Source organism: Eleginops maclovinus, chromosome 5 (assembly GCF_036324505.1).
Source record: "Eleginops maclovinus isolate JMC-PN-2008 ecotype Puerto Natales chromosome 5, JC_Emac_rtc_rv5, whole genome shotgun sequence".
Classification (NCBI taxonomy): domain Eukaryota; kingdom Metazoa; phylum Chordata; class Actinopteri; order Perciformes; family Eleginopidae; genus Eleginops; species Eleginops maclovinus.
In genome coordinates this window covers 24,913,271-24,930,004 of record NC_086353.1, presented here as the reverse complement: position 1 = coordinate 24,930,004, position 16,734 = coordinate 24,913,271, and the positions used below count along the sequence as shown (strand labels likewise).

Here is a 16,734-nt window from a genome sequence, read left to right as displayed (position 1 = left end):
GTTTCACATCCATATATAGGGCACGACAGCAGAGCACTACCTTATGGAGGTTTAGTTTTAGGGAAAAGTACGCTATCTAGTGGCCGTTTGTGGTTTTTAAATCCTGACATGGCACAGTTCTGAAACGTAATCCGTCTCCAGTGACACAGTTACATCATTAATCCCATAGGAAGAGATGCATCGTGTTACATCATATCCCCCCTGGAACGGTTTTGACTTTGTGTTAATGAGCTCATAACCTCACAAACAGATGTTCAGGTTTGTCTGTTTGTCACTGGCAGGGTTTTTAATTCTTCCACATTTGGCTAGAGCCTGAGTACAGAGCAACATATAATGGAAATGATGAGTATACCACTCAATCAATGCCTGTCAAAAATATGGCAAGGTTCACAGTCAACCCTTATCCACATTTTTCTTCAGTTATATATACTTTTATTGAGTCTTTTCAACCTCTTTTAGGGTCTGTTATTTTATATTTCTTTGTCATTAGTTAAATAATTATTTGTGAGATGTATTGAAATGTTGAAGGAAGGAAATGAATGATAGTGCTGTGGCCGATCACAAAGGAAGATGCATAACAATGAAAATAATAATTAGGAAGGTTTAGTTCTCTCCTGAAACATCTCCCAATTTTTGGCTAAACACTGTCTAACCCCCCCACCCACTCTCCCTCTGACAGCTTCTGATCGAGATCATCGACGCCTCTTCTGTCATCACCTGGGACTTTGACATGTGCAAAGGCGATGTGGTTTTCAACATTTACCACTCCAAGAGGGCCCCCGCTCCTCCTCGTAAAGACCCCCTGGGAGCACACGGCATCACCTCCCCAGTGGGAAACAACGTCCAGCTCATAGACAAGTCCTGGGTGCTGGGGCAGGACTTCAGCATGGTGGAGTCCCCGCTCACCTGCAGGGAGGGGGAGAGTGTGCAGGTGAGTTTCCAGGGTTGTGGAGTGATGCATCACGGGGCCATTATTAGTTTTTATGGAGGGCTGTTACCGCTTTGACGCTCACAATCAATCTGACATTTTTATAGTCTACATGCCAGCACTGTGAACCCGGAAATGTTGAGTACCCCAAAGTTTTATTTTAGAAATGTATCGTATAGTCCCAAGCACATAGAAACTGCTGCATGCTAATTTGCATATGTTGGGCAATTAGCATAAGTCACGCTAATTAGCATTATATCCTATGCAGACAATAGTTAAAAAATGGATGGCTAATTTGGACAATTTTGGAGTGTTGTGGGTTATTTAGGATGCTGAATCCATTTCTGACCTATACAGGATTCTAAATGGCAGTTTTAACCAAAAAGTGGCAATATTTGTACTCTCTGTGGACTGATTTTAACAACTAAGTGTTAAGATCGTTGGAAATAATGAGCACATTTTTTTCAATCAGATAAGCAATCTGTCGAATCCAAATGATCCAGAGTCCCCTAAAACTTCCAAATCAAGCAAAAATGTATCAATATAAGCCGACTTAAAATATGGCCACTTTCTGGTTAAAACTTCCATACTTGATCCTGAAAATTTTGTTTTTACCTCTCCCTCAAATGAGCAAGTCATTTTTACTAGTAAATTCTCGTATTATAAACTTGTCATCATGATCAATCACAGTTTATTATTCTAAACATGATTGAATGTTTTCTTTCTAGTTGTTGTTGAATGTTTTTGCTTGTCGGTCCCTAACCTCGTACCCTGATTGTCTCCTCTCTCAGGGCTCCCATATTACGCGCTGGCCCGGTTTCTACATCCTGCAGTGGAAGTTCCACAACATGCCGGCCTGCTCCGCCACCAACCTGCCCCGAGTGGACGATGTGCTGGCCACCCTGCAGGTCTCCTCGCACAAGTGCAAAGTCATGTTCTACACTGAGGTGCTGGGCTCTGAGGACTTTAGGTAAGTACCTGTGTGTGTGTGTGTGTGTGTGTGTGTGTGTGTGTGTGTGTGTGTGTGTGTGTGTGTGTGTGTGTGTGTGTGTGTGTGTGTGTGTGTGTGTGTGTGTGTGTGTGTGTGTGTGTGTGTGTGTGTGTGTGTGTGTGTGTGTGTGTGTGTGTGTGTGTGTGTGTGTGTGAGGAGGGCCCGTGTCCACAAAGCACCTTTTTCTAAATGTCTTTTTTCAATTGTTTCCAAAAACTGTGCTTTTACCCAGCATTACACTGAGCCGTGAATTCCCTTCATACAAAGTGGTGGTGTGTTGACAATAAATTGTTACCATAGAAACATTTAAAAGTGCTTTTTTTTCCATGGAAAAAGAGTCTTTGTAGACACAGGGCCCATAAGACAGACGTACATTTTCAACCATGCTATATATGTGTGTATCCATATTTCCGTTTTAAAGTTTTTACCATTATGTTTAATTTGAAAACATAATTCCTTTATGACTGCTCACTCTTTGTTCTTTATTTCCCCCTCTCAACAACCTATAGTGCCCTGTATTACATTTGATATCGATTTAAAATCTGTGATATGAGGAGCCATTAGAACATCATGAGTTTTTAGGCCCCAAAGTTTTTGAAATGCTTCCCTCCTTCAGAGACTCTTTTTAATGCAGCTTTCCAACCCTCTTCTTCTGCTCTGTCTTCTTCCTGTGAAGAACGGCTTGCTACGATGTGCAGAGTTTGTAAGTGGCTCAGTGTTTGCCCCTTCTTCCTTTAGCACTAGCTCATTGTCTTTGCGGCAGTCGTGCTTGTGATGCAGCAGAAAGATGCTTCCTGTTTGCATCTGTTCTTGTTAACTGCTTTTGTTAGCATTAAGCTAACAAGATGCTTTGATCACTAAAGACAGGATCCCTGCTCTGAGATGGCAGTCTTCCTGCCTGCATGACTAACATCAGAAATCCTAGACGGGGTTAAATCAGCTAACTAGTTCCCCACTGCTTCATATCCAAGCGTGCACCAGTGTCAATTTGGTCAGCTTTTATCTTTATGAAGTGTTACTTTTGATCATATTTCGCAAATGCATTTTTTTCATCAAGTCTTAGTTGCTAAAACAATGCTCAAGCATTTTAGTTTTAGCTGGGTCATTCCAGAATTGGAACACAATTTAGACTTCGAATGTATTCCATTTTGTTATTCTAAAATAAAAAGCTTTTGTTTTATAATGTTCTGTTATGTGTTAGTGAAGCACAGGTAACCATCAATAGGTTTGAGTGACAGGGTTTTGCACATGTTGTAGAACACACAAACTGCTGTTCTTTCAATTATGTTTATGATTTAACACATTTCTTTGACTATTACAAGAGATGTATATCAACCAAATAATAGCAAAAAGAATGAATAAATAATAATTAAATGTCATATTTGACATACATTGGGTCTAATGACAGATACATTTAACATGTGCAAGTTCATGTTTTAGCATTTCGGGTATGGATCATTTGAAATTTCCTCCACAAAAGACCCAGTTTGATCAAATCAAACTATTTTAAAAACCATGACATTTTAGTCTTTTCAGGTTGTCAGACCTATACCTATTCTAGGCAAAACAAGACCTTGTTTCTTGGTGTAATTGTTCATTTGTCAACAGTCTGTATATTATTGTCAGTCTTATGGAAAAAAAGGTTGTTAGCGAACACATTTAGTCATAGCTGACTAAATGAACACTGGTACATATGCAACACACACCAACACATGCACTTCTAAAGCTACTTATAGGAACTTTTCCTGCCGTTTGTTTTTCTTCAATACCTAATTAATGAATCTTGCTTTCCTGCTGTATGATTTACTTTGACTTCTGAAACAGACTCTAAGATCACCATCGAACTTGTTCTATTTGCATCTACCAGGATATTTAAAAACTACTCTGGAATGTACCTGCAGAACAACATATTCAGTGGGCTATCCAATGTTGTTTCTTTTACATTCAAAGCTTCTATTGAGGGTTTTGAATGCAGCTTTACATATCTATTGTTGTATAGTATGAAAAAACAACCCTAAAAAAACCTTAACGGTAGCTGTAGGGAGATGTTATAAACACATGCCTCAGAAAAGTACTGCTAAATTGTCCCTTTTTGAATCATTTATGTCAAATGAATGTAAGAAAAATATGACAAGAAAAGTTTGGTAGGCAGGAAGCCATGACGCAAAACACTATTTTGGCATGTTAGAAACATTGGATTGGATTGCCTTCAACAAAACACCCTGAACAAAGCAAAACACTATACTGGCACTGATTTGGACAATTTTGGACTGATTTTTGAGAATGGTGAATCAATTTCTGACATTTCCAAGATACCAAATTGCAGTTTTAACCAGAAATTGGCAATATTTCTACTCCTCGTGGACTGATTTAGATGAATTTAGGTCGTTTTAAGGGTTTGAGAGGACTCAAAACTGCCATTTTGATCCTAAAAATGGCAGAAATTGATTAAACATCGTAACTGTATCTACCCTTCAGCATTTTCCAAATCAGTCAAGCCATTTTTAGCTATTGTCTGCATTGGCTCATTAATGCTAATGGATGCCATTTAGACTAATTCTGCAAATTGCCAAACATATGCGAGTTAGCATCCTGCAGTTTCTATGTGCTGGGGTCCCCTGCTGTAGATTCCTAACATAAAACTTTTGGGGTACTCACACTCACAGTCCTGGCAAGTAGACATTAAGTAATCCGCACACTGTGATCCGCTCACATGTCCTCTCTCTCTCCTCAGGGGCTCCATGACCAGCCTGGAGTCGAGCCACAGCGGCTTCTCTCAGCTCAGCGCCGCCACTACATCGTCCAGCCAATCACAGTCCAGCTCTATGATCTCCAGGTAGAAGCCGAAGACTTCAATCCCCCACAATGCCCCTCTCCACTGCCCTTACCAACTCTCCTCCCTCCCTCCCTTCTTGTCTTTGGACTCCATTGCACAGCCAGTCTCTTTGGAACTGAAGCATGCTTGCACAAACAGAAGACAAAGAATTAAAAATATATATACGAGGCAAAAAGAAAAAAATCAAGGGCTGATTTTTTTGCACAAAGGTAATATATTTAGTTGTGCCTGGTATCTGTACCAGGCAGCAGTTTGAATTATCAGAATGTGTTGAAATGTTAAAGGTCGGGAGATAAAAGGCGGTGCGTTCGAGGCACCAGAAGCGTGAAGAAGCAATATTCTCGTCTGGAGGAGCGGCGGGGTCCAGATGAGGACACCGGAGGCGCTGTTACATATATGCATTCACATCGACACATCTGCACGGCACATTCCTCATTCAAGTGCGTTCTCTGAAAAACTGTTACACTCAAACACTTCCACAGATAAACACACATGGACGTTTAATGACATGCAAAGAAAAGCGACAGTGTTTTGCCATATTCCCAGAGGGGTTTGTTGAATTGTTTATAGGTCAAATGTGGGGGGGTTGGTGGAAAACTCTGAACTGGACTTGGGTCAAAGATCACGTGCAAATAATTTGTTTTTCAATTGTAAGGAGCTACGGAGCGGGTGGAGCTCACAACAGAGTGGTGCAGGGATGACGTCCTTTTATAGGCCGAAGAGCTCCCTCGACAGAAAGCAATGGGATTTTACGGAATTTAGCAGAAAATCTTTGGGAAACACACGTTTATGATACTTACATTGACGTTGATCAAGATATCTCGGCATATTAACACCACATTTACACATTTTGAAGTGTAAATGAAATCGCAGGAAGTGAAAAGCTAACGCTAGGCTATAAACAAACTGGTCGCATGGCTGCAAATCATCACAGCTTGTCTAAAGGCTTCACTTATTCACTTGTTAACAACCACAGTTTTTATTATGCATAGAACATCAGATATTTATTAGTGGGGTATATACTGATATATTTTAAGTTATAGAACAAACCTCTTTAAGTCACATCTGATCTTGTTTCGGGCATCTAACCAAAAGCATGACAACACTTTGAGATAAGGGAAGTAGCAACTCCTTTACGGGTTTTAGGACTCATTCCTGCACCACTTTATGCAGATAGTGTCAGCAAAGTTGCTATAATATTCCGGTGTTTTCCTGCGGCTGCGCACTTCCTTTTTTTATTGTCTCATTGGAAAAACCCCACCCGCCCGTCTCACGATGGCTTTATCACACATTGAAAAACATTGAATATTTGACCCGGGTCGGACTCTTAAATCCGCTAGAAGCAATAACACAAGTTTGACTTTCTACTGTGTGAAATATTTCTATTTATCATTGAGATGTTCGTGGAGGATCATGGGTGCTGATTGCAGATTTCTGTTGTGAGTTGCGTACAGGAGGGCAAACTGAGCCACAAAGTCCGTGTCAGGAGAGAAACAAAAATAAGTCGCCAGATTTTCTCCTGGACACCTTTTTTTATTTAGCTTTGAATGACTTACAGTTTGTCTGCTTCCTGTCCTGCGTGTGAGATTGGAGATTAATTGGTAAAGGTGAGGCCTTGCCTGATTTGTGAATGTGCTACTGACCGGCTAAGCGCTCCAGGGCATTTGGAGGGTTGTGATGCAATCAGGCCACCATCATTCTCAACTCAAATGTTTCAGAGTGGTGTAGATTTCAGCGAGCATTAGGGATGAATGTTGCTGTGTGATTATCATTGATACTGTACCTGTGCTAGTGTTGGGTGGAGTTGTATTTTGAAGGTGATGGGGTGAAGCAGTGTGCCGTGTTTACTGCATGCTCCTGTGGTGATCGGGTTTACAGATTTATATTATTTAAAAGATTAAGACATAGCCATTTTAAGAGTCGTGTCAATAAATACCATGTTAGCCTTTGTAAGCATCAGTTAGAAAGTACCTGCTTTTTATTTCAAGGTCACTACTGTAACCAATCGAATGAACATTTCTAAATGCAACACATCCATGCAACAGTTTTTAATATGTGCTTGATTTGCATTGTCGGACCCCCTGTGGATGGTGGAGATGATCGCCATTGCCAAGAGTCATTCTCATGCTGTTGCCATGGTTATCAAGTGCAGCTGACGGCAACAAAAAAAAGGAGACAGAAAATACTAACCCTGTCTGTTGTTGTTTTTGATATATGAAACTTATTGTTTTTTTAAACTATTACAGAAAGGTCAAGAGGTTAACTTGTGTATGTCATTAACTGCAATAACGTGACATGCTTTACAGAGGGAAAGGACCTCCTCAGATTGTTGGGCTATTTAAAGTGTGTATGATGGTGTTGAAGAATAAATGCTAGAATGGATAAAAAGATATGCCTGTAAAACGCTCCCTCTGCCTCTCCTGGCAGCTGTTTTTTCTCAAGTCTTTCTCTCTGAAGCATGTCTGGAATTCCTTCCCTAACTTTCCTTCCCCTGGTTATTTCTTCAGGAGGCTCCATAACAATTCCTTCAATGGTTCCTCTGATGGTGAATCATTTTCAGACAAAACTACTCTTATAGTTCTCTTTATCTCTCTTTCTCTATCAACTTCCGTCATGTGTACACTTGCTTTCAAACGTTGTGTATATCTTACAAAGCAAAGTGGATCTTTTTTGAAGCCATAGGCATAACGACGTGTACTCGGATCAGGTGTTTTTGTGTTCCACATACCTGAAAACTTCCTTCTTCTCTGAATTTAGCACTTACACATTTCATCAACGTCACATTGATAGACGAGGGCTATAACTGTTTGTCATGTTTATTATCTGACTCTCTGCTTTGCATATCTTCTCTTTACCTTGATGTGAGGAATAATGTTTAAAGTACATGTTTGGATAAAAATGAGAATATGGCGACTTTACATTTTTTTGAAAACATTAAACTTGAATTATGAGAAAATACATGCAAGTGTGTCGTCTATTTATTTTCATCATGTCTTCGGTAATGAATGAAGCTAAATACAGATCCAAACTAAAACAATGTTTCGCCTGGCTAGTTTAATTAAAAGAGAAATGTTAACAAACACCCTCCCCCTGTATGATACACCTCGATTGGACTCCTTTGTTTACTTCTGCAACATAGTGACATCACTAAGTAACAATGATGCTTCTATTGGCTAGTGTCCCAACACAAGGTACGTCATAGGCCAAGTGGTGGGACAACTCTAAGCAGTTGACCAATCACAACAGAGCCGGCCGGCTAACCAATCAGAGCAGACTGGTCTCTGGTTTCAGACAGAGGGTGAAAAGAGGAGCTGCAGCACAGGCAGTATGAGAAAAATAAAGAGCTTTTGAACATTAAAGCATGGAGACATGTCACAGGAGAGACACTACACACTCATATGGAACTGAAAATGAGGAGAATGTGTCCCTTTTTAATGATTTGTTGTTGTTAAGAAGGTTAAAAACAGAGCCCTGACACCATATTTCACAGAAATATTTAAAGATTGCCATGATTTTCAGCATCTTTACCTTTATTTGATAGACAGGATGTGTAGTAAGAAATTAATTAACTCAAAACATTATAGTTATATAGTTTGAATCTTGGCCTTTGGTCTATCAGCGCAACTGCAGGTGAAATGTTTTTAAAATCATTTATTGTAAACAGCAACACTATTAACATGTGACATTTAGACAAAAAAACAAAACCCATCTAAAATGAGGATAACATAACAGACCTTAATCCACTTTCAATAGGATGGCACAGGATAACAGTCATTTATAATTATATATACATGATAACTTCTCAGAAAATTAAGACAACAAAATCGATTAAACGTAACACAAAAAGTAAGGGAATGTGTGTTTGGTAGCTTATGTCTTTGTTGTAACAATGCTTCTTGGCAATAAACCTTATACCGTTGGAAAGCCTGTTTCTTACCTTTCAAATGGTGCCACATTTGTGAGGAACATGCATTTCTGGGAGGAACAGCAGAGCTGAGTATGTGGGTTGTGCCCATGAAAAATGTGACAAATCTCCTCTACCAATCCCAAACAGCTTTTTTGGCTGTTGACTCTTTTGGTGATGTTTGGTGGATTGGATGATTGACTTCATTTAGGTTTTCCAACATAAATCTTTATCTAAATGTGTTGGTGGGATGATGGTATCATTCAAAGTATTGGTTGGGTATTACATTTGATATTTAGTTTCCCAATGAATACCAGAGAAAGAAGCTGTATTTCCATTCTGTCATTTCTCTCTGTGTGATTTTCCCTTTTGACCACTAGATGGCAGCATGTTCCCGCTCAACACAACAGTGGCGACCCGTGCAGGCTCCGCCCTCGCTGTGACGTCGGTATGCGGAAGCAAAACTGGTACGCTCCTGCCTGTGCTCCACCAACCAATATCACGCTGTTTCTGTCAGTGGATTTTATGAATTCCTCCTCAGCAGGCTGATAAAGATGTCCGCGCCTCCCGCAGACGATTTGGTGAAACAGTGGGAGAGGTCAGAGCTGTTGTTCTGCTTTAATATTCATTACACTACTACTGTACAACTCAATGGAACTTATTTCAGCTGTTATCATTGGCTAAGTATTAGCTTGGAATAAAGCAGTGCTCCGTTTGTGCTGACAGAAGGTTCTTCACTGTTCTCTGTCTGTCTCTATGGAGTAGTACCACCGGTCCTCAGCAGACACTGATTTGTGAGGTTGTAATGAGAAAGCTGGTCGTGATAACACTGTGACTACCTAGTGTTTTCACCACCACCACCACCTTCGCGCGTGTGTGCGTGCGTGCAAGTGTGTGTGTATTTTAGAGCTTTAGATGATGTTATATCTACTTGAAAATGTTACTTAAAATGTTAAAATTTAAACAGGGCAAAGCATATACATAACAAATAAAAATAACATTTAAAGTAAAATTATACATATAATTAAAACACACAAACAGTGAATCATATAAAAATCAACAGTGAAAGATATATATCGAGTATCTCAAATATCAAATAAACGCTATAATTATACAAAATAAGTGAGTATACACAATAATAAACCAACCTATTACTAACAGAGGATACACTTTCGATACTAAATGATAAAGGATTGCTGCACAATTAGTTGAAAATGCTATTTGTTTGGTACAGATCCTTTTAAAAAAACGAACTATTATCATTTCAATATATTTCTTAATGATGGTTTTACTAATCTTTAAAACATGATAAATATTTCTAATACAGCGACTCATATTGTTATTGAAATATCAAACAATATATTTTTTCTGATGATCATGAATCAGCCAACATTATTTATAAGCTCACATGCTCTCAAGTTTGAAGATCTGGTGGATTTTTTTGTGTGACTATTAATTTTTTAAGTAAACAACAGAGGCTACCAAAGCTATACAGAAGTTTTGCCATATTAAGTACTTTCTTTAGTTGGGTTAGGTTTGGGACTCTTGAGTATATATATACTTATCATTTATTAAGTATCTTTTGAATATTTCCATTGTGTACATTCAAAGGTAATTTTACAAAAAATGACTCTAAAAAGGTTAGGTATAATAAACTTAACACCTTTTGTGTGGTTATAAAGTTGCTTTGGTTTGTCATTACATCAAAATATTATTGTGTACTTAACAAGCTGTATATTTTAAAGTTAAAATGACCGAAATGTACTCAAATAAACTGTTTAAGCTTCTGTGATCATAAAAGTAAACACTTGGGATAAAACTCCTAAAGCTGAAACAATAAGAGAAACACACCAAACACCTGTTCCACCTTTGTTTTTGTATTCGTTTCATGCTGTGGCACTGGGAATATTATTATTATTATTATTATTATTATATATTTCTCACATTATCACTTAAATAAATACATCTTCAGCAGTACTGTAAGTCAGAAAAATGACATTAAGTTCCAACTTTATTGTTCAGTTTGATCCGTTCATTTGCATTAGTCTGAGTATTTGTCCCTGGATGTGTGCAGCGAGCAGGCCCGCCTCAGGCAGCAGGTGGTGGAGGAGGACACGGAGGACTGGCAGAGGACTCTGGAATTCTCTGGCCTGCAGAGGGTGGGGGGGGTAGACCTGTCCTTCATCAAAGGGGACGATGTGAACGCCTGCGCCCAGCTCGTGGTGCTCAGCTACCCCGACCTGAAGGTGAGCTGTCCCCTCACTGTATACTGATTACCAGAGGTGGGAAGCAACTATGTACATTTACTCAAATACTGTATTAAAATACACAATTTAAAGTTTGAGGTAGTTGTACTTTAACCTGAGTATTTCCATTTAATGCTACTTTACACTTCTACTCCACTACGTTTAAAAGGGGATTAATGTCATTTTACTCCACTACATTTATTTAACAGCTTTGGCTCCTTTTAACTAAATGCATCTCTAAAAATGAAACCAGTGGACTAACATTTGAGTCACAAAAGGCACAAATTATTTAAAGATTTTACAAAATCTAAATCAGAACTTTGTTAGTCTACAACAGTAAAATACAAATATGTCAGAAAAGTACTTGAGTACAATACTTGAGTAAATGTACTTAGTTACTTTACACCACTGAGGAACAGCCTTCAGGAAAATGACTTATACTTTCACCAAGGCTGACGTTTAGTTCTGGCAGACACTGACGTGATTTCAAATCCACCTTAAATCCTTTCTCCTGCTGCGACCCTCCATCATGAACTTCTCTGATCTGTTGATATGAAAATGTAGAATTTAGCAGCTTTAAGTTAAACCTGCGCTGAAATAACAGAAACGTTGACTTTAATTAAATGCATTATGTCAACGAAGTATACATTTATTAGGTTAGTTGAAAGCAATAATATTAAGTTTTAATAGAAATGATTAGTTGTTTTTGCTTTCAACTAACCTAATACCGTTTTGTGATATTTTTTGACAATCAATTGAATTAAAGTCAATGTTTCAGTTTTTTCAGTGTTCAACCATTTTCACGTTCTTTTCCAGTTGTTTTTATTTATTTAAGTTTGCTTTATACTATTAGGTGTACTAATAATGACTGTAGGATTTCTAAATAGGATCAAGATGCGGTGTAAATGACATGCTTAACCAAAATGCATTTTTATATTACATCTAGCATATAGTATCATGAAGAAAATAGGAATTATCTGTGAAAGTGGTTATTACTATCCAAAGCCAGGCATGCAAAGCAATATCAATACACAGGGAGGTTTAATATGCACTGCAGCTCATTGAGCTCAAGGTCGAGTCTTGTTAAGCTGGATGTTGTTAAAGTGACCTTGGTGGTCCCAGTTTTCACTTCATTATGCTTTTTTATCACAAGCATTCCTCCTCACTGCTATTTATCTGTGCATCAGCATGGGCTGCCGGCACCTCCTCATTATAGAAGCCGTTATAATTAATGTCATTTGTCACTGCACGTTGCTGATGCATGGACCCAATGAGGCTAATGAAATGTTGTGTAGAAATGCTTTCCAATAATGGGATTATGTTCCCTGCTTGCTTTCATTTTACTCCAACACTGCCACCTTAGGCCATTTGTGACACAAAGTGATACATGACACACAGTCTGTCACACTGCATTTAAATACACAGCTCTTGAACAGGAGCTTTGTACACTTTTTGAACTGTGAATGTGAATAAATAGCAGTGAGAACGATGCTTTGTTACGATTCTTGGCCATCATAACAGCCTGTTGTTTTTTCACTGTGTGTAGCGGAGCGGGGGGGAGGACATTGACATTGTGAATGGTGGTTGAACTTTCTGTTCTCAAAACGTCCTTGTGTCGAGGCATCATTGTGTTTGCCTCCATGCACCTCAATGACAGCTGCTGCGTGTGTTATAGCTTGTAGTTCAAGTTCTTTATTATTCATATGCACAACAATTACACAAGGCAGTTGTTGGCAATGAAACATGTGGACCTCAGGCTTCCTCTTCTTATTCTCATTAAATAGGTATTAAAAAAAGGAAAAATTACTCAAGTATAAGCAAAGTGCAAATGTAAGTTAAAATGTAGGCTAAAATATAACGCTTAAAGGTGCCATAGAAAGCATCTATCTGGTATTTTAAATTGTTCTCTGATGTCTACAAAGAAGGTGTATAACTTTGGTTGATCCAAAAAAGGTCCAGATGCGGTTTTACAGGCCCATTTACAACCCTCTGATTTGGTCCTAGAATGAAACAAGCTGCATTGCCTTATTTGGGGCTCATTTAAATAACTATGACGAGCTCTGCTCTGATTGGCTGGTTTACCAGGAGCAATCTATGGCTGCCTCAGAGCCCACAGAAGTAAGTGAAGTTCGCGAAACTGTGAGAGATGAACCATGCAGGCTATTGGCATCCAACCTTACATGTATGAGTCTTTATCGGAGGAGGAAACGATGAATTTGAAGAACAGCCAGTTGGTCGGAGATTGGAGAGCAACGTTACGGAGTGGTAAGTGTTAGCGTTAGTGTTTCCAGCAGCTGGTGTATGCAGATGTTGGGGCTGGACTACTGTGTGTGACGTCACACACAGGGATTGTTGTAATTCACCTGTTTTACTGCTATGATAAGCATATTCATGATTAGCACGTGAAGGAGGAAACAATGGTGTTTGAGGTTCACGGTATGTCAGTTCAATGTGCCGAACTCTCCTTATTCAACTACGCCAAGGTAAATACAGTTTTACATTCTATGGCACCTTTAAAATGCAGTCATACTGTATAACGTTTTGGTCGATAGTATTGCAAATTCATCAAATTAATATTTGAGAGGCCCTTTCCTGTAGAGTGCTATATAGGTTTTTGTGCATGTAAATGGTCTGCAAAGGCAAAAATCAAAAACTCAAAAAAGGTTTTGCTCTCCGTTCAACATCCGAAAGACCAAGTGCTACCGAGATGTCCCTGAGCAAGGCTCTGTTCCCTACACTACTCCCCGGGCACCGTACATATGGCAGCACACTGCTCCTAACACTAGGATGGGTCAAATGCAGAATGTACATTTCCCCTCTGTGGGACCATTAAGGGTATATTCTATTCTAAAAGTGTTTCATAGTGATGTCACTGTCTTACAGAAGTAAACAAAGGAGTCCAATGAAGGCGTTTCAGGCAGGGCCGGGGCAGTGTGTGAGAGAGAAACTCCCTCTGAAGGGAACACATAGGGTCCCTTTAAGAAGCACCATTACTTACATGATTCGTGTGTGCGTGAATGTTGTAGCTGAGCTCCTTTCCTATCATCTAGAGAATTGAAAGCAGCTTGTATTGTGGCTGCCACTAAAGTAGTCCCGGGTCATTTCCCACGGTTTGGAACATTCCTAAGCAGAAAAAGACATTTTGAATGAAACCCAGCTCTCCGTCTCCTTTTCTTTTCCCAGGTGCTGTATAAGGACAGTCAGATGGTGACCCTGACAGCCCCGTACATAGCCGGCTTCCTGGCTTTCAGAGAAACCCCGTTCCTCCTGAAGGCTCTGCAGCGCCTGAAGAGGGACCAGCCCGCACTTCTCCCTCAGGTCAGTTTTTGCTCAAAAAACGTCAGTGCTTCAAGATGAATTAGATTGGCGGAACTAGACTAGGTGTGCGCATGTTAAATTATAAACCTATGAAAACTAAATGTTTCTAACTAACACCGCTTGTTATGTGCTATTGTCTCTGCTCACTTTATGTTGTGCTTGGTCAGCTTCAGGTGGACCTGGGCTTAGTTAAGCTTTGATTGTAATGCTAAATCAGCATGCTAACAGAATAGCATCAGTTATTGTCATGACCTGCTAGTGAAGTAGAGGACAGGTGAGGCTGGGAATTTGGTCAGTCATTTTTGAAGGTATGCGCGATAAACTAAAACTATGCGTGTGCTGTGTGTCAGATCGCATATTTCTGTACTTACATTTGCTGTTTTGTGTGCATAAGTGCACCCCATTGCAAAGTATAGCAGAATGTACTATGGGTACCTAGATGGTGTTCTCATAATAGTAAAAAAGTTGTGTGCTGGACACTTTTCACACTAAATGACCGCCATTTTGGATATGTAACGGAAGTTACAGGACCATCCGCCATTGCAGTTTCTCCGGTAAATACAGCACTATACACATAAAAAGTAATATGAAATATGGCCCACAAATGAAAATGTGCTTGTGTTGTATTGTACTTCTTAAATATTTATGTAAACAAATATCATACAGTAGTATTCATGTTTTAATAAGCCCACTTTTCAAATAATTTCAATCAATAAAAGTTTTCTAACAAATCTAAGTTGATAAGAAAAAAGCCAAATAACTTATTTACATAAAAAGCTTGAAATATACTCTTTATATTTCTATTAAATGAAACCTTATGGAGAGATGTGATGTAGGCTGTTTTCTTAAAGCATATTAAAGTATCAAGCATAATTGACCTACATTTGAAGTTATAACTTAACTTATGAAGCAATATAGCCCTTCATTTATTTTTCTGTATGTGGCCCCCCCTGAAAAGTTTGACTCCCCTAAAAGGCACCATGTGAACACGACCAGGTAATCAAACAGGAGGGACACACAGACAGGAAGTAACAACAGACATACAGATGTGGACAAAATTGTTGTTACCCTTCCGTTAAAGAAAGGAAACCCACACTGAAATAACTTGAAACTGACAAAAGTAATAATAAATAAAAATGTATTGAAAAATAACGAATGAAAATCAGACATTGCTTTTGAATTGTGGTTCAACAGAATCATTTGAAAAACTAAATAATGAAACTGGCCTGGACAACAATGATGGTACGCTTAAGTTAATATTTTGTTGCACAACATTTTGAGTCAATCACTGCAAGCGATTTTTGTAACTCTCAATGAGACTTCTGCACCTGTCGACAGGTATTTTGACCCACTCCTCATTAACAAACTGCTCCAGACTGCATGTTTCAGCTCCTTCCACAGATGTTCAGTAGGGTTTGGATCAGGGCTCATAGAAGGCCACTTCAGAATAGTCCAACGTTTTGTTCTGAGCCATTCTTAGGTGTTTTTAGCTGTGTGTTTTGGGTTTCAAGGTTTTATTGGTCATATGCACAGCATATACAACGCATATGTTGGCAATGAAAATCTTATGTCCCATGCTCCTCCAACAACTCAACATACATGGTGCAAATAAGATAAATAAAGTAGTGCAAAAAGAGAGAAGAATATTTACAATAACAACAATAAAGATTTGAGGATGTGGAATACATTGAGAGTATTTAAACACTTTACACTGTTGAATGAGGAGGTATGGACAGATGCATATATTACGTATAACAGATGTATATGGCAGATATGTTTAATATATAGATATGTGTACTATAAACAGATATGTATGGCAGATATGTGTAATATATGGATATGTGTACTATAAACAGATAGGAGTTCAGTAGTCTTATAGCCTGTGGTATAAAACTGTCTCTGAGTCTGGTGGTCTTGGTCCGGATGCTGCGGTACCGTCTGCCAGACGGCAGCAGACAGAACAGATTGTTGCTGGGGTGATGGGGGTCCTTTAATATCCTACCGGCCTTCTTCCTACACCGCTGGGTGTAGAGGTCCTCCATGGATGGCAGCTCCGTCCTGGTGATGTGCTGAGCAGTTTTCACCACCCTCTGTAGAGTCTTACGGTTGAGGGCGATGCAACTGCCATACCAGGCGGTGATGCAGCCAGTCAGGATACTCTCGATGGTGCACCTATAGAAGTTGCAGAGTATCCTGGAGTCCATGTTGAACTTCCGCAGCCTGCGGAGGATGAAGAGCCGCTGTCGAGCCGTCTTGGATATGACCCTGGTGTGATGGGTCATTATCCTGTTGGAGGACCCATGACCTGCGACTAAGATCAAGCTTTCTGACACTGGGCAGCACATCTTGCTCCAAAATGCCTTGATAGTCTTGAGATTTCATGATACCCTGCACAGATTCAACACCCCCTGTGCGAGATGCAGCAATGCAGCCCCAGAACATAACTGAGCCTCCTCCATGTTTCACAGTAGGTATAGTGTTCTTTTCTTTGTACGCTTCATTTTTGCCTCT

At 39.4% G+C, this 16,734-nt stretch overlaps 2 protein-coding genes across 3 annotated transcripts in view; both read left to right on the top strand.

Moving 5' to 3' along the window:
• Positions 1-7,713, top strand: part of si:dkey-237i9.1 (SEC14-like protein 1) — a 36,117-nt gene extending 28,404 nt beyond the window's left edge. The window contains 4 exon segments of the mRNA XM_063883600.1: positions 680-931; positions 1,720-1,898; positions 2,596-2,622; positions 4,654-7,713. Coding sequence (XP_063739670.1) covers positions 680-931; positions 1,720-1,898; positions 2,596-2,622; positions 4,654-4,759 — 564 coding nt within the window. The 3' untranslated portion in view covers positions 4,760-7,713.
• Positions 7,714-9,118: 1,405 nt separating this feature from the next.
• LOC134864293 (endonuclease V-like) overlaps positions 9,119-16,734 on the top strand; it is a 111,269-nt gene continuing 103,653 nt past the window's right edge. For both annotated transcript variants that reach the window (XM_063883145.1, XM_063883144.1), the window contains exons 1-3: positions 9,119-9,257; positions 10,734-10,905; positions 14,089-14,223. In XM_063883145.1, the coding sequence (XP_063739215.1) occupies positions 9,214-9,257; positions 10,734-10,905; positions 14,089-14,223 (351 nt within the window). In that variant the 5' untranslated portion in view covers positions 9,119-9,213. The remainder of the gene's footprint in view (positions 9,258-10,733; positions 10,906-14,088; positions 14,224-16,734) is intronic.